Genomic DNA, 25371 nt, shown 5'->3' on the forward strand with positions numbered 1-25371 from the left:
TAAATATAAACCTTTTTTGTCATTTAGTTTACAATTATTTACCATTTCATAATTCATCTGCCTCCTGGTTTGACAGCAGGCTGCTGCCAAAATATTATTATGAAGCCCTCCCAACAAAGCAGCAGCTGATTTAGATGTAGTCAATCAATAATATTGGTTATCCCATAAATTGACTCAGAAAGTCCAAATTTTTATTACGCATTATATGATTTTGACTGACCATGAGTTTATTTATTTCATTACTCCTAGATATTTTTTTCTTGGCATTAATGGGCTGCCGTATAAAACCATTAGAGATGAACTAGGAAATGGTTTGGGCTCGTTTCTATTAAGTTAACTTTTAATTACACATTTTAAAGTAGTTCACTAAAATAAAACAATAATATTTCTTGCCATATAAAAGTAAATGTGTTGCGTGTTGCTGCCACAGCACCCTCTCGCGCTCTCTCTCCCTCCCCCTGTCTCTCCCTGTGCGCGTGCACTCGGGCACAAAAACGCAGCAGCAGCTCTGATCTCGCGCCTCCATCTCCCACTTTGTGCTGAATACAGCCAGCTGCAACTTTTGTCACCGCACAGCTGCCGGTGTTTCCTCCTCTCGCTCACACACACACTCACACACACACATACAACAAGCTGGATTCATTAAAAGTCGACAGAGGCAGCTGGATGATGTCATATCCGTGAAGCAGGGTCCCTGTAACCCAAACGCAGCTCGGATTTTTCGCTGCGTGCGTGCCCACAAACTTTTTCCCCTCTCTCGCAGTGACGAGATTTTCCTCCCCGCTGCCCACATGGCATGCGTAACGGGGACGAGTGGATGGATGTGCCCCCCTCCTCCCAAGGAAGCCTTGCTTTTCACCAGCGCGTAGTGGACGAGGTGGCGCGAGCCCACGGGTAGAAACTTGCGTGAGAATTGTTGTACCCGGTCGCGGCGGTGGTGGTAGGAGGTGGAGGAGGGACACATTGCTGAAGCAGCCGACAGAATGTGGTCGCTGTCCGTGGTCCTGAACCCGCTGCTGTTCCTGCTGCTGTTCGGATACTGCCCTTCAGTGGTGAGTTCACTGCCGTCACATTTCTCTCATACAGCAGCAAATAAACTTCGGCACGAGCCAAAAACCGCCATGTAATGCCCCTTTTTTAAAACTTCAGCAGATTGGGGGTGTATTTAATTAGGGTGGAGCATTGCACAATGCTTGGTGAGTGGCCAGCAACACAGAAAATGACTCGTTTCAGTTTTCAGTTTTTTTTCTCTTGCATGTTTGGCTGCTTCTTTGCCATAGTCACAGTAGCCTGTACACACTCCAGCACTGGCAGGAATAAACATTAACATGCCAGTTATGTTTTTTTTTTTTTGGGGGGGGGGGGGGGGGGGCTAAAAATCAGCTGAAATAATAAAAGACTGAATTTAAAGTGGTTGTAGAGGAAGAAGGCACCCTCACAGCACTCATGTTTATTGCCTACATCTACCACATAGCACTGATATTGATCCTGGAGTATTGCCAGGCATATAACTCACTTTTAAGGGAGAGTTCAATCATTGTGGAATAAATAAATAAATAAAACATATTGCTGCTGTGTGAATTATATCCAAATCCCCTCCCAGACTGAAGAAGCCGCACTAAACATCTCAATACAGGCACATTCTCCCTCTCCCCTCATACTTTAACTGAAATGATTCATTAATTCCTGCTGCAGTTTTCCCCTTCATGCCACCTTATTCTATGTTTTCAGGAGGGGGGGTGTGTATCCTGCCCGTTTTAGCTTTACGAAATGGGAATGCATTTGGGAGCATTATCACAAATTAGGAAGAGCAGCTTGCAGATCATCAAGCCATTTGGACAAGAACAATGGTCGATTAGGTTCATCCCACCCATGCAGAGTACAATCCCTGTGCCAGTGTCTTGATTGCAAAGCAGTGTCCTCACATACTACATCACCTTGCCATGATTGAAAGTGCCGTGCGGAATTAATGCTTCCCCCTCTTCGCCCCCCCCCCCCCCCCCCCTCACAGAAACAGGAAACATTTACAGGATGCTCAAAAGCTGAATGGAGATCTGTCAGAAAGTCGAAAACGAACAGCAAAAACAAAGGAGGAACCAGCTGTCTGAATTATTTAATGAGAGAAAAACTCTTTGTGCAGAGTTGGAGAGTACATCTGGCTTGGCTGAGCTACAGATTCATTTTAATATGAGGAAATGCGAGAGTGAGAAGAAGAAGGGGGGGGGAGGATGTGCGTCACTCAAGAGACAGAAGAGAAAGAAAGGTTTTAACGGAGTGGTGAAACTGGCTTCTTTTTAGGAGCCTTTCAAAGCAAAGTAAGGGAAAGAAGAGCTGAGGGTGGGTTTTTTTCCCTCCCTCTTTTATTCCATTCAGCTATGATGCCATGATTAGACAGGCAGATTCCAGCTACAGTCACAGTGCACCATGGCATCCAGTAACTCTTAGACTGCTATGATGTACCACACATGACCTCCAGATATTCTACTGCGATATTTTTGCTGCTTCTCACTAAAGTTTAATTCCCTGAAATGCACATTAAGCATCACAGTTAAGGGCTGGCACATAATGTATTAAAATAAAAATAAAAAAGATTTTAAAAGTGAGATTACGATGCTTTTATCCAACGATCATATAACGACCAATTTAGTATCAGGGCATCTGTAAAATAAGCTTCAACTCCTGGTTCACAAACTATACCAGCAACCAATAGCAAGGGTGACAAAGATCGGGGCCTGCAGCGCTTTGATAATACCTGAAACAATTTTCTTGCAATCTGATAACCGCAACATAAGAAAGCTGTGCTGGGAGAAAGAATGAAAGCTCGGGAGATTGATAGCGCAGGAGGTATTTTTTATTTTATTTTCTGACCTAAAGATAAAAAAGTGAAAAGGAGACATGGCTGAGGAGTCAGGTGTTAAAAACTATATTAGTGATAAAACGGCATAACACAGATTTCTGCATTGCAAAATAGAAAATTCAAGGTGTGATCGGCTATTTCGCTGTCAAAACACAGGACTTTTCTATGGCAGTGATATAGCAGAAAGGATATACCCACATTTCAGCTACAAAAGTCTCTCCAGAGGGTGAAAACGATGAGTCAAAGTCTGAGCTTTCTCCTCGCTGTGACGTCTTTGCCTGCTCAGAGGGGCCGTGATCTTTCATAGCTGGTTCCAAAGGCCCTTTAAACTGCTCAGGCTGACAGGTATAAGGATGAATGGCAGACGGAAAAGGATGCCTGCACTATGAAAACAGGGCACTCCTCTTTTTCTATCAACAAGCTTCAAAGGGCTGGCCAAAGTTCACATGTTTCACATGCTATTCTCCAGCCGGACTGAGTTTTAGGATGTAAAACAAAATCCAAATAATGGCTGGTTGTCTGCCAAAGCCGCTGCAGATAAATTTACCATCTGCAGTCAAAAGGTTGCCAGTATTTGGCTGGAGGCTGGCGTTAATTTCCCATGCTGACATTAAACAGCAGTATTGTTCAAACACTGATGCTGTTTGTGTGTCTGGTAGCTATCAACTTTTCCAGCACTTCAGGACGCTTTGATCAATATTTGGAGGGGAACTTGTTTTTACTGTGTACACTCTGACATGAGTTGATGGTGCTGCATTAAAATATGCTGCATTGGCTTATGATGCATAACTTTATGTTCTTTGTAGCTTTATACTCTAGTGTTGTGGAGCATATTGGATGTAATAAAGAGTGGGAAAAGCGCCCACAAATCAGGTTTATCTGCGTCTCCCAGCAGGACTTTCAGTTAAGGCCTAGTGAGAAGAAACAGAGGAATTTCCGCACTTGGGTTATTTATCAAGGCCAGGAAACACTATTTATTGTTGGAGAGGAAATTCTCCCGAGACCATATACTGTGGAGGAATATCGTAAAGCAAAAGCAATGTATTCTTTCAAAGGCCAGACTTTTTATAAGTCAGTGGAATTGGTTGGTGTTAAAGCGCTGGGCTGCATAAGGCAGAAGAATGGATGACCCGCAAGGAGAAAATAGGAAAACATAACAGCTGCGTGCTGCAATTTCACGATAGTGATATCATCGCTGTTGAATCTATTTAGTGTGCCTGCCTCTAGAGGTGTGTGCTGTGTATTTACGACTGTGCCTGTGTTTCTGTATGCAGACCATCAGGCCAAAGGAGGGGTGGCAGGTGTACAGCTCAGCTCAGGATGCAGATGGGCGTTGTATCTGCACAGTGGTGGCACCTGAACAGAATCTGTGCTCCAGAGATGCCAAAGGCAGACAGCTCCGCCAGCTCCTGGAGAAGGTATGCGCACACGAGCCACACACATTTCTGCTTATGAGACAGATACAGACTCTAACACACACACACACACACATTTACTGTAAGCAACCAGCACACCTAAATTCATACAGACATGTCACATTGATTTCTATCGTTATTCATGCTTCTTTGTTGCCCTAATCCTCTGAGAGATTGCAACAGCCAGGTCCGTAACCCTATTTTCCACTCCTGCATATATTACATGGATGACATCAGCTGAATGGCTGCTTGAGAAGATGAGAACGCTCTCCATCCCACCTTAACAGAACTGGAGTGTTCCCGTTTTTTCGCAATAAACCATTCAAGACTATTGCTAATGCTTTGAGTATTATCAGGCTTTAAGCTGTTGATCAGGAGCATTATTTCTGTCAAAGTGGACTTCGAATTTGTATAAATTAGTATAAATTTGTATAAAAAAAACTACGACCATGACTTTTTATGTAAATTAAAGTATGAGTTTTGAATTAATCACACGAATGTAGCTCTGAATAAAACAGCCAACACTGAACTGAAGTCGAGACATGACTTTTGGAGAAATACCCTCCTGAGACGCTCCGTCCTTACATGAGGACATCACATTTTGGGTTTGCTGCAACTTATGCTTCATTCTGCTTAACCTAGACCTTTTGTCCTCGTTCGTGGACACTTTTTTGTGCCATCTAGTGGTAGCAAAAGCACATACAAATACAATAATAGATGGAAAAACAAGATGGCAGCCAACTCTACCTGAACAAATTTTATGGTTTAAACTTGTTTATTTATGCTTAATAATGTTTGTAGTTTAATATCGCATACAAATTTGCAACAGTGACAAGCTAAGACACTGTTAATTAGGAGGTATTTGAGGACATTGGGACCTTATTATCATCATGTCTGTGGACATTGGAACTATATTACTGCAGCATTTCACACAGGCCAATTAGGTGTGACAGACTGTTCATACAGACAATTCCTCTCAGAGTATAGAACAAGGAAAATTCATACAGAGTTACAAAATGAACAATGTTCGGAGAGGTTTTTGCTGATCATGTCCATATTTTTTGGTCTTGCCCCTCCATCCAGTTTTTCTGGAGGGAAGTGGCAAAAATTATTTCAAAGGTTCTATGTTTTAATATGAATGTATCATTCACAACTCTGTATCTTGGGAATATGCCAGATGGGTTGAGTAAAGCTGATGTGTACCTACTTAGGGTCTTGATGGCTGCAAGTAAAAAAGCCATCACAAAATGCTGGCTCCAGAAAAATGCCCCCACTACAGATTCTTCTGTTAATATTGTAAAACAATTACATGTACTAGAGCAAATGATTTACTCAGTCAGACTCCAAAAAGATCTAGGGGAAAAACAATGGCAGAAATGGCAAGCCTATTTGGCTAATGAGTGAGACTGTATGCATGTACTGGGTATGATACTTTGTCTTTTGGATTTACTGATCACCCCCGGACCTTGAATATGGGTAATTGTTCAATGTTTTGTATTTGTCTTTTGTTTTACCTTCCTGTACTAAAAGAGGAAAATGATCTATAAATAAAGAGTTTAAAAAAAAAAAAAAAAAAAGAACAATGTTCAGGCATTTACATTAACTGTCCCCATATGAGGACATCATTCAGTTCAAAAACTACTTCCTGTTCAAAGACAATGCTTAGTTTTTTTATACTTATCAGATCCTACCGCTCCCAAATAGCTAGGAGAGATCAAAACTGCATCAAACAAAAGCTCGGGTCCCAGGAGGATAGTGTGCAGGATTTAGTGGCATCTAGTGGTGAGGAGGTGAAACTTTTCCTGCATGTCAAGCATGAATTCCCAGTTAGAATTCCTTCGATGTTCATTGTTGGGGAGGTTTTTACCGGGAGCCGAATAATTCGCAGAGGTCTCTTCCTCTCCAGAACAAACTGACCAGGTGATTAAAAGTGTTTTTTCTCCGATGCTGTTCAGTTTGTCATAGAAGGGCCACTGGCTCAGCACTTGCTAGTGCATGCTCAAATTATCTCTCTGGTAATTTATGACCCAGAAGTTTAGGAGATTTTTACCGAGTGCCGAATTATCCACAGAGGTCTCTTCCTCTCTAAAACTCACCAAGCCTGAAATTGAAACAAAAAAAAAACACTGAATAAAGCAGTTTCACCTTAAAAATTATTTTTTTCTATGCTGTTGCCGTCACAGAGGAGCTTCTAACTATGGTGGCTGGCGCAAAAACTTGTCGACGAGGGCTCACTCCCTATTTAGATAAAAACAGCTCATTCTAAGGTAACAAAAACACAATGATTCTTATTTTTAGGTGGTTATACACTAAAGAAAACACACTTATTATATTGTATAACATTTCTGCCAGTGTATTCCCCTCAATCCTACACACTGGACCTTTAATTCAATTTTTCCATCCCATGACAGTCGTGATTTAATGCAACATCTACAAACAAACAAATAGAACGGCACCAGAGTCACTTTCCTCAATTAGTATGCCATATAAGGAAACATTGCTCTAGCCTACATTTTAATGTTGTATGCCAAAGGGTGTTCTCTGTCATTCACTGGGGCCTTTGACACTAATGTACTAAGCCGCCTCAGGCTTCAGTGAGGCCATTTTAGGATCCCTTTACCAGAGCCAGAAAAGTATGCATAACACAATGTAGGAGTGTTGTGCCACTTTGCGGCCGATGTGCTTCAATAATGCTGGTTGGTTACAAGTAGAGCCAAAGAGACAAGAGAGAAAGGACCATGTTTCTTCTTGTTCACATGCCCCATAAACCCAGTGCACTTTTGTTAAATCAGAGAGATGCTGTAATGTTCGTGTCAAATATCTGCTCTGACATATGTTATCAAATGTGGGAGATTCAACAGTTTTTCCATGACATGTAAAAAACAGGCAATTATAACTCATAAAGTGAAATATATGTTTACAAACTGAGAGAAAATAGAAAGCAGCCATGTCACAGTTCCGTGTCCACGTATTCAGCGCTCTATTCAGCTCACACATGGATGGTTAAAAGACAAATCTCGTTGGAGGTCAAAATGTTGATTTGTTCTTTGGGAAGTTAGAGTATGGCAGGCTACTGAACAGCTGAACATGGAGGACATTTTAATCTTGGCGGTGGACGGAAAAATCAATGCGCTGTTTTCATTCTTTTTCAAAAGGTGCAGAACATGTCGCAGTCAATTGAGGTGCTGAACCTGCGGACGCAGAGGGACTTTCAGTATATCATGAGGATGGAGAGCCAGATCAAAGGACTACGGTCAAAGTTTCGACAGCTCGAATCGGACAGGAAGACGCTCGTCAACAAAAACTTTCAGGTATATTTTCTGTTTGATGTTTAACTTTGTGAGAAGCATCACAGGAGAGGCGGTGAAAGGATCTCCTCTAAAGGAACCTGAGAAGCATCTGAATAGATAAACTTTTATTCCTGACGAGATCAATACCAGTCTACCACTGCCCGGCGAAGGACAATGTGGTCTTAAAAAGCTAGACAGGCTGTGAAGAAAGCATCCAGCATGGATTCTTAAAACTCTTTTATCAGTGAGAGTGACAGGATCCTGATGGCTACATGAAACACTTCCATTTTACATTTATTTAACCCTTAAGAAACAGAATGCAGACAAAGAATATTGTTCTTCCTGCAGCAGCAATCAAGTACAATACTCATCCTTCGGTTGTTAAGTGTAGTTTTGACATAGAGAGACTCTGTTACGATGTTTTATACATGCTGCTGCCTCTTCTTGTAAATCTCTACACCACAGAGTAAAAACAGTTATTGGCAGTGGTGTAAGGTCACTAACTACATTTACTCAACTACCATACTATACTGTACTTTTACTTAACTACATTTTGCAAGCCATATTGGACATTTTACTCCACTATAGCAAATTTGGCATTAGTCAAAATATATTATTAGGTACACCTATCGAACTGCTCATTAAAGCAAATCGCTAATCAGCCAATCACGTGGCAGCAACTCAATGCATTTAGGTATGTAGACATGGTCAAGACGACCTGGTGAAGTTCAAACCAAGCATCAGAATGGGGAAGAAAGGTGATTTAAGTGACTTTGAATGTGGCATGGTTGTTGGTGCCAGACGGGCTGGTCTGTTACGGGCTGATCACGCACAACCATCTCTAGGGTTGGTCCGAAAATGCCTTGTTAATGCCAGAGGTCAGAGGAGAATGTCCAGTCTGGTTCAAGATGATAGAAAGGCAACAGTAACTCAAATACGCACTAGTTACAACCAAGGTCTGCAGAAGACCATCTCTGAATGAGCAACAAGTCAAACCAAGAAGCAGATGGGCTACAGCAGCAGAAGACCACACCAGGTGCCACTCCTGTCAACTAACAACAGGAAACTGAGGCTACAGTTCACACAGGCTCACCAAAACTGGACAATAGAAGATTGGAAAACGTTGCCTGGTCTGATGAGTCTGGATTTCTGCTGCAACATTCAGATAGAGTCAGAATTTGGTGTAAACAACATGAAAGCATGGATCCATCCTGCCTTGTATCAACGGTTCAGGCTGCTGGTGGTGGTGTAATGGTGTGGGGGATATTTTCTTGGCACACTTTGGGCCCCTTAGTACCAACTGAGCATGGTTTAAACACCACAGCCTCCCTGAGTATTGTTGCTGACCGTGTCCATCCCTTTATGACCACAGTGTGCCCATCTTCTGATGGCTACTTCCAGCAGGATAACGCACCATGTAACAAAGCTCAAACCATCTCAAACTGGTTTCTTGAACATGACAATGAGTTCACTGTACTTCAATGGCCTCCACAGTCACCAGGTCTCAATCCAACAGAGCACCTTTGGGATGCGGTGGAACGGGAGATTTTCACATCATGGATGTGCAGCAGCTGTGTGATGCTATCATGTCAATATGGACCAAAATCTCTGAGGAATGTTTCCAGCACATTGTTGAATCTATGCCACAAAGAATTAAGGCAGTTCTGAAGGCAAAAGTGGGTCCAACACTTAACTAGCAAGGTGCAATAAAGTGGCCTGTGAATGTATGTCAACTTATGAATTACTGTATGATGTATTATTACGTATTAAGCTACCTGGCAGTATATTAAGTAGTTAAATGAGCCCCACCTTACCAGCTTCACCATCAGTGATGCTTACACATTAATGCATCAATAATTATAATACAGTGATGAAATAAATGTATTCTGAAATTGGCCATTCTGCAGAATTACTACATTTCCTTTGGTACTTTTAAATATATTTTGATGCCAATACTTATTTTCCTGCAGTTGAATGCCAGACTTGCAAGACTATTTCCATGATGTTGTTTACAAGGTCTTAGTGTTTCTCCTACCACTGGTTACTGATACAGATGGGCAATACATCAACTTTTAACTCTGACACCAAGTAATAAAAAGGCAGGCATTGCTAAAATTGATACTTCTCTTGGATCAGAGCTTTGTATTTTCACAGAAGAGAGAGGACTTCCATATAATATGACATTGTATAATTGACGCTGACATTACATAACAATAATAGGTGCAATTACTATGACTATTACTATTATCATCGATCAGTGAAATTCATTTACTAGGACTTTTCCCTCCTCATCGCTCTTACATTTTCTTTATTATGATGAACTGTTGATACAATCTCTCCTGCAAATATTTATTTTTTTACATTGTTATGCCAGATATCTAAATTATACTGTTCTGTTTCAAACAACAATGCTTTGTAATAATCAATTAGTAAGTTACCTTAGTTTAAGAAGTTGAACCTTGTCCCATTAACGCCCCTGAGACAGCTGCACTGGAGACAAACTGAACCTGTCTTTCCAGACTGATTGAGATTTGTTTTTGCAGCTGTGTATTTTTTGGTGTTTTCCAGGAGCTAAAGGGGAAGATGGAGTCCCTGCAGCCACTGATCCCTGTCCTGGAGCAGTACAAGACAGACGCCAAGCTCATCTCCCAGTTCAAAGAGGAGATCAGGAACCTGTCTGGCGTGCTGATGGGCATCCAGGAGGAAATGGGAGCCTACGACTACGAGGAGCTGCAACGTAGGGTCCTAAACCTGGAAAATCGGCTCCGCAACTGCATGAGCAAACTCAGTAAGTCCATCGTAGAAAAAGTAGATTCAAGCATGGTGACCCCAGATTATCTGATGGTCAAGGGATCACAGGCACAGTTCTGTCAGCAGATTGGCATTTCAGATACGGAGCAGGGGACAGTAGAGCTGCAACTGGAAGCAGAAATATTGCTGAGCATATGTTATGTATTTGGAAAAACAATGTATTATTTTCATATTTTGAGGAGGCAACTGGCAACACTTTATGTTAACTGATAGAGTGGTCAGTATAATCAGTGGAATGATACCTATGTGGTTGGATTTGCACATTAACAGTAAAGTCACTTAAACACTATCTTGTGGTTTTACTCATCTTTACCTCAAAGAACAATTTTCCAAGCTGGAGGTAAAAGGTGGCAGCATCATGAAGCTTTGTACTCTGACTGGTAATTTAAAAAGTGCAGCTGACGCTTCTATAAAATCATAATTGTTAAGGTCGTGCAACCCGTTCTCATTTGCAGACGCTTTGTCATGCCCCTCAGCATCTCCAAGTGACGCACAGGGCAGCCTTTAGCATATTTATGTAAAGCACAGCTGAAACACACTGTAACACACAGTTAATGTTGTGAAACTGTTGCAGGTAAATTTAGGCAATACAACTACACTGCTCAAAAAAATTAAGGAAACACTTAAATCGCATATCAGATTTTGATGAACGAATTATTCAAGCTGAAAATCTTTACTGATGTTCACTGTGTAGTACAATATGATGTAACAATGGTCAATGAAAACCAAAATCATCAACCCACTGAGGGCTGGATTCAAAATTACACCTAAAATCAAAGTAAAAAATTGAAATCACAGGCTAATCCAACTTGTGTGAATTTTATCATGGCAACTGCCTGTATGCAACCCCGATGTCTCAGCATGCTCCTGATGAGTCGAATGACGTCCTGGGGGATCTCCTACCAGACCTGGATCAGGGAATCACTGAGCTCCTGGACAGTCTGTGGCGATACTTGGCAGCATCGGATGCACCAATACATAACATCCCATAGGTGCTCTATTGGATTTAGGTCAGGGGACTGAGAGGGCCAGTCAGTGGCATCAATGCCTTCAGCATCTGCTCACACACTCTGGCCACCAAACAGCTGTCAGGGTACCTTTACCTATGACATGGATGTCTGTGAGATCCTCCAAGGATATGCCTCACCAGACCAAAACTGACCCATCGCCAAACCGGTCATGCTGTGTGATATTACAGGCAGCATAACAGTCACCACGGCGTCTCCAGACTCTCACACCTGACACATGTGCTCAGTGTGAACCCGCTCTTATCTGTGAAGAGAACGGGGCACCAAAAGCAGACCTGCCAGTTTTGGTTTTCTCTGGCGAATGCCAATCGAGGTGCATGGTGCTGGGCTGTGAGCACAGGTCCCACTGGAGGATGTCGGGCCCTCATGCCACCCTCATGGAGTCTGTTTCTGACAGTTTGGTCTGAAACATGCACACCACTAGCCTGCTGGAGGTCATTCTGTAGGGCTCTGGCAGTGTTCCTCCTGTTCCAGATACCGGTCCTGCTGCTGGGTTGATGCCTGTTCTACGACCCTGTCCAGCTCTCCTTGTGTAACAGCCGGTCTCCTGGTATCTGCTCCATGCTCTTGAGACTGTGCTCAGAGACACAGCAAACCTTCTTGCGACCACACATATGGATGTGCCATCCTGGAGGAGCTGGACCATTAAGTGTTCCCTTAATTTCTTTGAGCAGTGTACTTGGTTGGGTTAAAAAAAGAAAGGATCATGTTTTGGGTTAAAATAAGCATGTTTGTCACATAAATTCATCATGTGAGTGACATCAGTGTGCGAAGAACGTACGTAAATTGCATAACATTAACATGGTCTCCTGGATGAAAGTTTGGTTTTGTTTGACCCGTCCACCTCCCCTTCCTCACACTCTACACTCTCAGTATTTATACCATGTCAGTTGCTCTCAGCCTTGGATGGATTTACATTGGACTTCTAAATTCCAGGCCGTCTCATAAAGATGCCAAAGGGCCAATATCACACACCGAGGGGCATGACAAAGCGGCTGTATTTGACACCCTGGGAATGAGAACAGGCTGGTTTATCATATATCTATCTTTTTTATTCTAAATCCGTCTGGTTCCTTTCTGCCATTTGCAGTGTTGGCACTGAAACTGTGTTTGCTCCACCCATTGATGTTTAACTCGACTAAGTCTGCCTCCAGAGCAGCTCTGCCTCTGATGAAGGTTTGCATAACTAAACTCCAATTTGCCAACTGCTATGTTATCAACACTGATGGAGCCTGTCAAAGTGTCAACGTGAATAGCTAACATGTGAATGCTAATGGGATATGGCTGGAAATCTGCCTGAGCCCGAGATGATCACTTAAGCATTCATTGTGCATGAGACTTTGATTGATTAGGTAAAATAGCAGTTAAATACTTAATAGAGAACTGGAAAGCTTGGGTGCAAGTGATAGCCTACTGTCATTTGGTACAATTAAAGTGTCTGGCAAGATGAATTAAGTGCAGCTACTTCAAATATTACACCATGTGGGATAAATGGTCACAAAGCTCGGACACATATGAGGTTATACTAGTTCTACTGTGGCAGTTTCTCTGTTTATCATCTTCCCCTCTACAGTAGCAGAGAAATGCAAGTGACAGTGTCCAGTTGCTGAGTACAAACAGCCCAGATCTAGATTTTTGTTTATCCATTAGCCACAGATCGAAGCAGTCCGACACTTTGAGATGTATTCCAGTACAACCATCACAACACTGGCTATGGTTTTATCATGTGGAGCTGGTGCAGCCCGTGCTTTATATGACCAGAGCTGTGTGATGTGTTCTCAGCATGTGGCAAGCTAATGAAGATCACTGGGCCTCTGACTGTGAAAACTTCAGGGACCAGATTTGGAGCCTGGATGACCGACCCACAGGCATCTCCCAAAAACAACAGGGTAAGCCGAGCTAATGTTCTTTGCGGTGTGTTACAAGCCTTTGAAGCAACGCAGGGCAGTTTAATAATTTACATACAACTGCTTCCCTCCTGTTGTTCAGGGGGGAGAGATGTTGTTGAATTACAGCATCATAGTCACTGAAACTTCTAATTTAACTGCTAAGGAAGTCATAAAACTTGATGTTGCTAGCTGGATATTTTGTTTGGACATCCTTTTGTATAAATGTGAAGGATAACTCAATGCTCACTCAAAACACTTCATTCCCTAATGTGTTTTAGCGCAAGGCCTTCATTAGCGTGTTTAAAAGAATTGGTAAAAGCCCGGCCTTTATATCCACCTCAAGATGGCTGACGCTTTATCAATTATCCAGTGAGCTCGAGGCACATTAATGGGCAGCTTTTGAAAGATGCTGCACTGTCAACACAACAATTTTAAAATAAAAGTACACTGCAAACTTAATTAAAACCACCACGCAAACAGTTGTAGAATTGAGTAATGAAAAGAGAAAGGAGAGCATTGCCTTTGAAAGTTTTATGTAAAAAACAAATTTTGTTCACATTTTGTGTAACTTGCCAAACTGCATTCTGAGTACCCTTTAGGCTTAAACTAACATGTCAATGCTTTTCCCTCCTTATGCGCATTTGTAAAGCCAGTTTTTTGAATACAAAAAGAATGTTGAAGCAGTGTGTTCATGCTTGTAAAATCCAAGGTCACAAAAGAAAAAAGTGACATTATATACATTGTGCTCAATCTAAGTTAAGGCGTTTAATATAACTTTTCTCTTTGCTTTGAACATTCTTAGTAAACTTTTTGTATCTGTCTCACTAACTCTAACTAGCAGTCTTATTCTTGATTCCTTCCCTTTGAGGGCACTTTGCTACATGTCTTGGCTGTTAGAACCATCAGCCATCATTTGGACGCCATCATTAGGACACCTAGTGGTCTCACAATATGAGACTGTGAAAGCACTGTGATTGTTAGTGATCACTCCACTGACGGAAGGTTGAGACAGACCCAAGTCATTACTGCTGTACTGTTGCATTTTTCCATTTGCTGGATATCTTAGTCAGGGTTCCCGCAGATTCTTGAAAAGTCTTTAAAGACTAGAGCTGCCTCCGACTAAGAATTTCCCTAGTTGACCAATAAACGTCATTTAGGACCATTAGTCGACTAGTCATCCACATGACTACAGAGAAATACAAAACCGTACTAATGAACCTTCATTAATATAAGCCTATATTTTATCTACAAGTGCACGTCACACACTGAGCGAGCCGCCTGTTAATGACGCTGCCGGCAAAGCAGTAATGATTGTGCTAAGTGGCTAATGGGCATGTAGTTACTTCCATGTTTCAGATGATACGTCATGTTTGTAGTCGACCAATGAAGATGAGTTTACATATCACCTTGGGTTCGTCCTTCACCTTCTCAAAATGATCCCACACTTTGGATTTCCTGCCCGACATGTTATTAACTAGCCTGTGTAATAACCGCAGGTACCAGCCCTGGAAATTAGAGGCCGTACACATGCCATGTCTTTAACTGCCAGGAAACGCAAGGTCAGATGCTGGGTGCTACTCTTGTGCCTTTTTTGTGTCAGCTTTCAAGAGCTCAGCCGCAAGTTGCCTCTGAGGTTGCTGAGCAACCTTAACAAGTATCATATAGTCTATTTATCTGAAATCCTGAGTGCAGAGCTGATCTTCTTCCAGCAGCTCTTTATAAATGTGTAGGCCTATCATCCATGTGACAGATATAAAGCACTGACTATTTACAGAAAAAGGGAAAGATACTAGTCCTATAAAAGACAGTGAATTCACAATTCTTGAAATAAAGCCTTAATTGATATTAAAATGTCTTGAGTCAATCTTTCAAAAGTCTTAAAAATGCTAAGACATGGGATGTTAATTTTTTTCTGATGGTGCTTTTTAAATCTCAAATTTCCCTTCACAATCTAATCTTGAGTGCTTGAGTGAATGAGTGCTACTTCATTAACTTACTGTCATTCGGCATTTGGAGAATATTTCTTTTACCTCTTCATCTTTCCACCATTTTCTCCTCAGCTCAAAAAACTCTCAAGGCTCTTAAAAAGTCCTCTTACCTACTCCTAACAGTTTTCACAATAGCTTCCAAGGCTTAGGAGCACTCCTGAGAGTTAGGATCATTTGTGATTAACTTTTACCTTTACTAGGATCTAGTCTCAACTGTGAAGGGAAATTGTTATAAAGACATAATAGTTCTATTTATTGTCATAGAGCGAGTCTTTGTACTGTGAAGCTTTATGAATACAGGCCTTGCCCACTACCAGTCTGACCTCATCATTACTAAAAAATAAATAAATGAATGAATAAAAGTCTATTATTGAACGTTTGGCCTCCAACAAATGTCTGGCTGCTGGGTCTTTATATATCCCCTTTTATGGAGCTCATGTGCTCTGTAATCCTTTTTTAAAAGAAAGCCTCATTTTCAACACTTTTTTTTTATGGACATGTTAACATGTAAATGCATTTTTGTATTTTACAAGTGATTATAATTTAACCTACAACTGAATGAGTGAAGATATTTTGTTTCTTGTACAGCTGGCACAGTTTCTTGTAACTAAACATCACAGGAACATTGTCTGTGTTATTTGTCCTCAGGTCTGGTACATGGACAGCTACACCAACAACAAGATAGTAAAAGAATATAAATCCATTGCTGACTTTGTGGCAGGAGTCGAGTCGAGGACCTACAACCTGCCTTTCAAATGGGCCGGAACCGACCACGTGGTGTACAACGGCTCTCTTTACTACAACAAGATGCAGAGCAACATCATCGTGAGGTATAGTTTCGAGACGGGCCGCGTGGTCACCCAGAGGGCTCTGGAGTCGGCGGGCTTCCACAATGTGTACCCCTACACCTGGGGAGGCTTCTCCGACATCGACCTGATGGCGGACGAGCTGGGCCTGTGGGCCGTGTATGCGACCAACCAGAACGCTGGCAACATCGTCATCAGCCAGCTGAACCCGGACACGCTCCAGATCCTCAGCACATGGAACACAGAGTACTCAAAGAGAAATGCCGGCGAGTCTTTTATGATCTGTGGGACGCTCTACATCACTAACTCCCACCTGACCGGCGCCAAGGTATACTATGCTTACTCCACTAAAACCTCCACATACGAGTATACAGACATTCCTTTTCATAACCAGTACTTCCACATGTCTATGTTGGACTACAACGCCAGGGACCGCGCCCTCTACGGCTGGAACAACGGCCACCAGGTCCTGTTCAATGTTACACTTTTCCACATCATTAAAACTGAGGACGATTCTTAAGCAGAGGGACATCCATACACATAAAAGAAGTTATGGAAAACAAGGAGGTTTGCGCCTGAATGTTCCTATAAATGACATAGACTGTATGATAAAGACAGACGACATGATAGCTCCCCCAAAATGAAGCCAAAACATCTCGATCACCCCCTGGTGGCTGGCTGCTGTACAACTCATAAACCTTGCCCCCTCTATGGTAGCAGATGGAAAATGGGCCAAACTAAAATCTTATGCCTGGTTCACACTACACGATATCAGCCCGATTATAGCCCGACGCAGCTTCATACAGTGTCGGCTCGGATCGTGAACAAGTGTCGTATGTGATAATCCATTGTTTTATCTTGTGTAGTGTGTCATAAAGGACGACAACTGACGCCACGTCTGGGACGCCTCACAACATCCCGACACTAAGTCTAGCATGTCAACTTGACCTGCCGTGGACAACTGCATGTCAACAACACCGCAAACTTTTTGATATTTCCTCAAGGGACTAGCCAACCACACAAAGTAAAAAGAGGAAAATGATGGCGTCAAATAGCAGAGGCACCTTAGCAGCCTGGTGAGTACTGCCAGTAGCATACGGCTAGCAAACAATGTTATTTCTTCACAATGGAGACGGATATAAAGGAATACAATTTAAAAAATAGTGGCAGGGCTTTTACTCATCATTACTGCAGAGGCTACCAGCTTCATTTGAAACAGACTACATTGTAAACGGGCTTTTATTTATTATTCCCTCTGTATTTTTATACTTTCTTTTTATCCGCTCCCGTTTGCCTTGATAAAGTTAATGCATCGCGCCGTCATTTCAAACTCGACACTTTCTGCATCTGTTTCATAATAAAATCCCCTCATAACTTTGGTTGAGAGAATCCCTTCATTTTCTAAAAACTAAAAAAGCTTTTATTGTGAAACATTTGCAGGAACTTATTGTGGAGGATTCAGCGACTTGCACAGTTTGCATCTGGTACTTAAAATGTAGCTCCTGTCCTGGCATTTTATATGTCACTACTACAACATTTCAGCTGGCACATGAACAGCCACAGTGACTGAAATAATAGTACTACTAATAAAAATAGGACAAGATAACCCGATGACATCACACACTTCCAGGGACGATTGATGTGGACCATCGTGTAGTCTGTCATGTCTGTCGGCCAAGTCATGACAGGATATGTCCCCACAATCGTCTAATCTGACATAGTGACCATCGGAACAGACAAAAATATCGTGTAGTGTGAACCCGGAATTAAAGTACACTTCAAACATAGTTTTCTGAAAGATGGTTTCTATTATTTTATAAAGTTGTTATCACGCTGATGTTCAAATGTTCATTTATCTGATACGTTTGGTTTTAATTTGTTAATTGATGCTATTAAAAGGTTATTAAAGGGAGGTTTGAAGTCATGACTGAGAGCTGTGTGTGCCAATCAGTGTGCTGGTGATCAATGGTGCTGCTTGGAACTGGTCAGACAGATAAATGGGCAAGAACTTGATACTGCAGAGAAAGCAGACTGTTTCCAAATGACATCAACAGCACCAGATGGCAGCGGCCATAACTGGGATACTTTGGCTTCATTTTTGTACATTGGGAGTAAGTGGAGATGCATCTTTATGTGCAGTCTATGATAAATGTATTTATTTATTTATTTATTTATTTATGTATTCATCATTTCCCTGATTACTTTGGGCACTTTATATAAATGCATTTACTGACATCTTGCTATTTTCCTGTTTTCATATAAAAATTAATTAAGTTATTGAAGAGTTAAGATAATCTCCAAGTGCCAACATGACACTCTCTCTATAAAAATAAAGGACTGCACAAAGTTTATACACATTTGGTGCATTTTAAAATATACAAGTAACACATCTTCAACTAAATAATGGCACTCTAAATGAACTTTCTGTAATATCTGCAGGTCCTTTTTTTCTCCAAAATGAAAGCTTTTTTCCCCCAAATGAAGTCCTCATATTTATAATGGTCTTCTCATTCAGTGTTGCATTTATTCATGCCCCCCTGATTTATTCATATTTTGACTGTGTTCACTAATTGTTCGTTTTGTTTCCATTCTCTCCTTGCCATTTATTCATCATCATCTCCTAATTTATTCCTGCCTTTCACTGCCTCCATTTAGCTTTCAATTTATCTTTGTACTTTTCCTTTCTAAGGGGTTTTTTTTGTACATGACCTTGTACAAGACATGGAGAAATGTGGTGAACCATAATGCACCTGTATAATTATTGTACTTGGCTTTTTGTGTCTATGAAGATTCTCAGTCATCCAGGTCATAGGATGTCTTCGAGTACTAAGTCAAAGCACTTGAGCAAACAGCATGTCTGATTGCCTTTGACTTAGTATTTTAAGATACAAGCCTTTTTGTAACTTCAGCAACAGTTTGTATGCCTTATTCAGTGCAGTGCGTTCTGTAAGGATAACAGCTCTCGTGCATGAATGTTGGCTATCCTAATACCATTTTTACTGTAACTGTATAGCTGTGTATTTTGTATCTGCACAACATCCCATTCTCCTTCTCTCTAGCTATATTAATGGTAAACAAACCATTTATACAGACAGCAGTAGATTACTTTAATAAGCATTCATTTGTGTAAATAAGAAGTTACATAACCAAAATAAAAGTATTGTTTTCATTAAGTCAGTCTTCTGTGTTTTAATTTCTCAGAATAACAGCTTGGTAAATTTGTTCTAGAGGCTCTTTTGCAACCAAAACGAAACAGTGAAATGCCTCACCACAGAGCACTGCATTATAATTTAATGTGACGTCTCTTTAAATTATAGAGCTCAGTGCTTTTCTGCCAAAAACGTTATTTCATTGTCCTCTAAAGGGACACAGTGACTGAGGTTTATTCTGCCGTACTCAGCTGTAACACTTTGTCAGAACTTTTATCACATTAAGTGATATTTGCTGTCTACCTGGTTAATATCAGGCAGTGTGAAGTGATATAAAAGTGGTAGTATTACAATATAAAATATATATTGTTACAAATAAAGGTGTGCATTCACAATTTTACCTAGAGTAAAAACACAAAATGATTGCATCAAATTATACTTAAAGTAACAAAAGTACTCATTAAACAGAATAGCCCATTTCAGAATAAAGTATATGATTGGATTATAAATATTAATGCATTAATGTGTACATCACTTAAATGCTGTAGCTGGTTAAGTTGGGGCTATTTAAAATTACTTTATATACTGCTGTGTTACTTCCTCTTGCAAATAATTCTTATTATATAGATATAATAAGTATATAGATATAGATATAGATATATATAGATATAATAATACATCACAATCTATTTGTTGATCATATACCCACCTACCTGCCTGTCTACCTGCCTACCTACCTGCCCACCTACCTGCCTAATTTCCTGCCCAGTGCCTACCTACCTACCTGTCTATCTGCCTGCCTACCAACCAACCTACCTGCCTACCCCACTACCTGCCTGCCTGCCTACCTACCCACCTACCTACCTGCCTATCTACCTACCTGCCTATCTACCTCCCTACCTACCTTCCTACCCACCTACCTGCCTGCCTACCAACCTACCTACCCCACTACCTACCTGCCTGCCTGCCTGCCTACCTACCTACCTACCTGCCTGCCTGCCTACCTACCTGCCTACCAACCTACTTACCTGCTTACCTACCTGCCTACCAACCTACTTACCTGCTTACCTACCTTCCTACCCACCTATCTACCCACCTAACTACCTACCTACCTACCTGTTTGTCTACCTTCCTACCCACCTACCAACCTACGTACCCCACTACCTACCTGCCTGCCTACCTACCTACCTACCTACCTACCTGCCTACCTATCTACCTGCCTACCTACCTGCCTACCAACCTACTTACCTGCTTACCTACCTTCCTACCCACCTAACTACCTACCTACCTGCCTACCTTCCTACCCACCTACCTACCTACCTACCTACCCACCCACCTGCCTATCTACCTCCCTACCTGCCTGTCTACCTTCCTACCTGCCTGTCTACCTTCCTACCCACCAACCTACCTACCTGCTGACCTACCTTCCTACCTACCTACCTACCTACCTGCTTACCTACCTTCCTACCCACCTACCTACCTACCTAGCCACCAACCTACCTACCTGCTTACCTACCTTCCCACCCACCTACCTACCTGCCTATCTACCTCCCTACCTACCTGCTTACCTACCTGTCTACCTACCTTCCTACCCACCTACCTGCCTACCTACCCACCCATCCGTCACCTACCTGCCTACATTCCTGCCTAGTGCCTACCTACCTACCTACCTACCTGCCTGCCTGCCTACCAACCTACCTACCTACCCCACAACCTACCTGCCTACCTTCCTACCCACCCAGTTACCTACTTGCCTGTCTACCTCCCTACTCACCTACCTACCTACCTACCCACCCACCCATCTACCTACCTACCTACCTTCCTATCCATCTACCTATCTATCTATGTATTACAGTTTTCCTTCAGCGGTTGAGAGTAACTTAAAAAGTGATGTGATATTCTTTGTTTTTTATTGTGCTTTTTATTGTTTTTGGTATTTTATATGTAAATTATACTCAGTTAAAGCCCTGTATTTTTTTTATTTGTTTCATAATTTTGAATGCCCCTGCAGAGATGAATCAAGTGCTAGTATGATAATTACATAGGACAGAAAAAAAAAAAATCATCGTTTTATTTCTCTTTTTCCTCAATAAACAGAAAATCATGAGATGGCTGCAAATTTATATAACAGGCATAATAAATCCACTCGCTAACGGGATCATTAACCGCCAGCAGCCAGGTCAAAAAATAAAAGCTACACTTTTAATTGGCAGCCTTGTGAATAAAACCCAACAAGAAATATGTTTCCCACTCGATTCCAGAAATGTTCGAGTCAAACAACAGTACGTGCTGCGGAGACAAGTGAAATTATCTCACGCCTTATCTCGTTTAATCTGTTCCAAAATAAACATGACAATTAATGTAGGATAAGAGGATAGAGAGACAAGAAGTGGATAAGAAATCTGTGGTGAACAATGAGGCTCTCAAATACCATTTTGTAGAGAAACTGAAATCCAAGAATAGAAGTTCATTATGAACAAACGCAGTTCTCCAGCAGCCAGATTTGACAAGCATTCTGCTAAGGTTAATGAAAGAGGCAGTTCTTTTTATCCAGAAAAACATTTGCAAGTTTCCACGAAATTGAATGTAGCAGTGAGTCCTAAAATAAATCTTTGCTCCCAAGACTGTAATTTTGTGAGAGATGTCTTGAGGCAAGTGTAGTGGCAAAGTAACATACTGACTAATGTAAAGAGTAACTGAAATCTCATGTGTTGATCACAGGATTTAACTGCTCAGTACAGACTAAAGCTTAACGGCTTGTTGAGAGTCACTTTCTGCGGTCTGTTGGCTCATTAGGGAGCCTTTCTGTGGGGAAGAGGTGTGATTACACGGTGGGTGTCATGACCTTTTTTAGCCATCCACTGGCAGCTGCGTGCCCAAAGGTAACTGTCAACATTACCAAGTGTCCCTGCACTACGCACACATACAGTACACAGATGTATGCATGTGAAAACACACCTATATGGACACACTGATTTCCACCCAACACCCACAGCTCTTATCTCCGACAGAGCCGTGGGTGGGTCAGATCAATGCAGGTCAGCTGGACAGGAAGCATCTCAAAGGTCAGAGAGGCAGCCAAAGTAACTCCATGCCTTAGGAAACACAGTATGGATCTCCAGAGATATTGATCCCTGGAGTTCACCCATGTCATAGACCTGCCCATGTATTAACTCATATGCTTCTTACAGCATCTAAAGGCATTGAATCTGGATTCTATAATTGAATTACTATAACCTGCACAACGGGAGATGTCAGAATTCTGTTAAACAATTTCCTGACAGGAAATTAATTCAATACTGTACTTCTAACACGTTACAGCACTGCTACCTATGAAGGCTCCTTCTGACTAGAGCTCAATGAACCACAACCTTGGCAACCGACCAACTTTGCCAATGGCCAATCTTCTTTTTTTTTCCTATTATAATTCAGTGAAGCACACTCCTGTTCACTCAAGTTTTACTTCTTTATTAGTGTGCTCGCTTTAGCGCAACACACTCAGTTCTCTAAAGTGCTCATACACCTCTCACTGACAAAGAATGAAACATTTTTATGTGGATCCACAAACACACATTTTGCAGCGCAGTCGTTTTCAGCAAGCTCCTAAACCAGGGACCCCTCTGAAACACCAGACTTTGACCCAGGAAAGCTGTGATCGAGACCAACAAACAACAATATCTTTTGCCCCATTTTGCCACTCAAGATCAGATGTTTTATGGCGACATCCACAATCTTTCCTGACCATTACTTAGTACTTCTGTTGCATTAACTCAACCACTGACCCCTTACTTGAGTCACTTCGCCTGGAAAGACAGGGCTATTTGGTCCTATGAGTTTGGTTAAGTTCAAGGCAATAACATCACGTTTGTGCCACTCAAAGGTGGGTGTTTTTTAGCAACTTCTGCGATCTTTTCCTTACCATAACCAAGCAGTTTTGTTGCCTGAACCTAACCGCTGACCCCATCCTGCCTCTGACCCCTTCTGCATCAAGATACAATGCAAAAAACCCCCGGTGTCATTTTAGTAACGCCTGGGGCTTCTGCCAAAGCGGCAAAATCTTATGCCAATCACGCAGCTCCCCGTCCCCACACATTTTAACTAAGTCAAGCTCAATATCTTCAGCGTCAGCTTCAAGAGGAGCTTTGTGAACAACAACCAGCAATGAAAAAACTGCCAATACCTCCTTTGCTGACAGCAGCCTACACGGCAATGAGCAAGGCAAACTAAAAAGAAAGAGTTAAACTGAGCCCAATCCTTTCAGCTCCCATAGCTCTGTCCATCTCGGGAAAGCCGCTTCAATGTTTACTCTTGTTTAATCTCTTCCTCGAATGTGTAGCAACAATGTGTCTAAGTAGTAATCTTTAATGATTTAACACCCTGTATATTGTAGCTTTAGCTTCATCAGTATCAACTTTAGCAGAGTGCTGTAAGAAGTATAAAATCTTAACTAAAAATGTACAAATTCAGCATTGCTCCTCTCTTGGGGTTGGTCCTTCCCAAAGAAATACAATATAACAGCATGAAATTACACAGCAACAGAACAAATAACATGCAGGGAGCATTAAAAATAATAAACCCCCCAACAGGAATTGATTTATAAATAAAGACAGCACACAAACAGAGCAGAAAAGCAAGGGGGGGGTGGGGGGGTGGGGGGGGGGAGTGCTCATTAATAATGGAAACATTACAGAGTGAGTAATTGCTTTTAAAACAGAAGACAGATCAGTGCAGTTAGATAACAGGGCTGGTGTGGTATGCTAGCCTTCAGCTGACACAACATGATATGCCTTGGATGTCTGGTCAGAATTACTTCGTTTTCCTCTTTGTTTCTTGTGATGTCCACTCAAATGAAACAGATGCACCGAGTGATAGGGTGTCAACATTACAGATTATCATATTTCTGTTCACTGCATTGCTAGGTAACAGCTTGGGTTCAAATTTATTCCCTGTCAGCTATTGATATTAATACACACCGCAACAGGAAATAAACCCAGACTCATTTAAAGTGCTGAATGTGAAGCAGTCTATAGAAATGAAACAGAGGCCGCAGCACGAAAACACACAGTGAAACTTTTTTTGTTGAGAGCCATTACCCACCGTCTAAATGAGAAATATAATTACTCTGGTCCATTTGATGCCATTTTATGAGCATCCACTGGGAGCCCTTATTTATCATTATTACAGTATAAACATTAACATCTGCTGACCAATAATGTGGACGGCTTTAGCTGTCTGGTCCAGCTTTGCCAACACAGAAGGATTAGAATGAAATTATATGTTTAGCACTACGGAAAATACAAAGTATATATCTGATCATTTTGATTATAGAAGGTTATGTGATGCTACAAATGATCCTGACAGCTGTGAGCTCTGTGTGCTAAGTTTAAATAGGATTCATACATTCCTTGCTGTACTTTACACAAGCACCAAAGACAGGGATTGCATCAGGAAACACATGAAAGGAAAAGAGCAGGGAAACTTTCCGCATTAAGATGGATGGCATTATGACATTCTTGAGAAATTGCATTTTTTTCAAAAGCAGTTTTTCAGTTCTTGTGCCAATTTCCGATCTAACTGAAGGAAGTTGCTTTCGAACATCAATTCACTTTCGATCGTGTCAGGTGTTCTCTTATGCAACCGAGGCACGTATGAGGGCAGTGGAAAACAGTTTGAGAGCTCGAGATAGAGCCACAGACTGATGTCTCTAAAACAAGTCAACTGTGGTGATTGAAGTCATTAAAGTTAACAGCTATTGGTGGCAGGGAACACTTAGACTTTACATTTAAAGCAGCACTATAACAAGACAAGATTTAGCCTCCATCTAAGGCCTCCTATTGTATGTCACACATTATAATTACGTTTGTTTCCAGATGGGTCAAAGATGGAAACTGTACTTTGATTGCTGTGATACTATATCGCCCTTTTGCATAAATTATGACCACCTCAGTCAAGATTTTTAAGTGTACTTATTCCTCTTTAGGCATGAAAAACATTTTTTAAACATGAATTTTTCATGTCCACTCAGGTGGACAGCATGTTTTTGAGTTTTTAACTAAAGAAATGATACAGTAAGATACACAAACTGAGTAGAAAAGTAAAAAATATAAAGTATTAAAATACTAATACAAATAGCTTCTA

General features: G+C 41.4%; 1 protein-coding gene across 1 annotated transcript; it reads left to right on the plus strand.

Annotated features, from left to right (window-relative positions):
• The first annotated feature begins 604 nt into the window (after nucleotides 1-604).
• LOC117271664 (noelin-3-like) lies at nucleotides 605-16743 on the plus strand. Its single transcript, XM_033649989.2, has 6 exons — nucleotides 605-1052; nucleotides 4132-4275; nucleotides 7428-7583; nucleotides 10131-10350; nucleotides 13184-13290; nucleotides 15927-16743. Exons 1-6 carry the CDS (start codon nucleotides 984-986, stop codon nucleotides 16602-16604), a joined length of 1374 nt encoding a protein of 457 aa, XP_033505880.1. The 5' UTR covers nucleotides 605-983; the 3' UTR covers nucleotides 16605-16743.
• Nucleotides 16744-25371: the final 8628 nt, after the last annotated feature.

This window comes from Epinephelus lanceolatus, chromosome 12 (assembly GCF_041903045.1).
Source record: "Epinephelus lanceolatus isolate andai-2023 chromosome 12, ASM4190304v1, whole genome shotgun sequence".
Lineage (NCBI taxonomy): Eukaryota > Metazoa > Chordata > Actinopteri > Perciformes > Serranidae > Epinephelus > Epinephelus lanceolatus.

Coding starts and splice junctions, on each gene's coding strand:
- LOC117271664 (XM_033649989.2), top strand. CDS start 984: ATGTGGTCGCTGTCCGTGGTCCTGAACCCGCTGCTGTTCCTGCTGCTG. Junction 1,053..4,131: donor TCGGATACTGCCCTTCAGTG/GTGAGTTCACTG, acceptor TTCTGTATGCAG/ACCATCAGGCCAAAGGAGGG. Junction 4,276..7,427: donor TCCGCCAGCTCCTGGAGAAG/GTATGCGCACAC, acceptor CTTTTTCAAAAG/GTGCAGAACATGTCGCAGTC.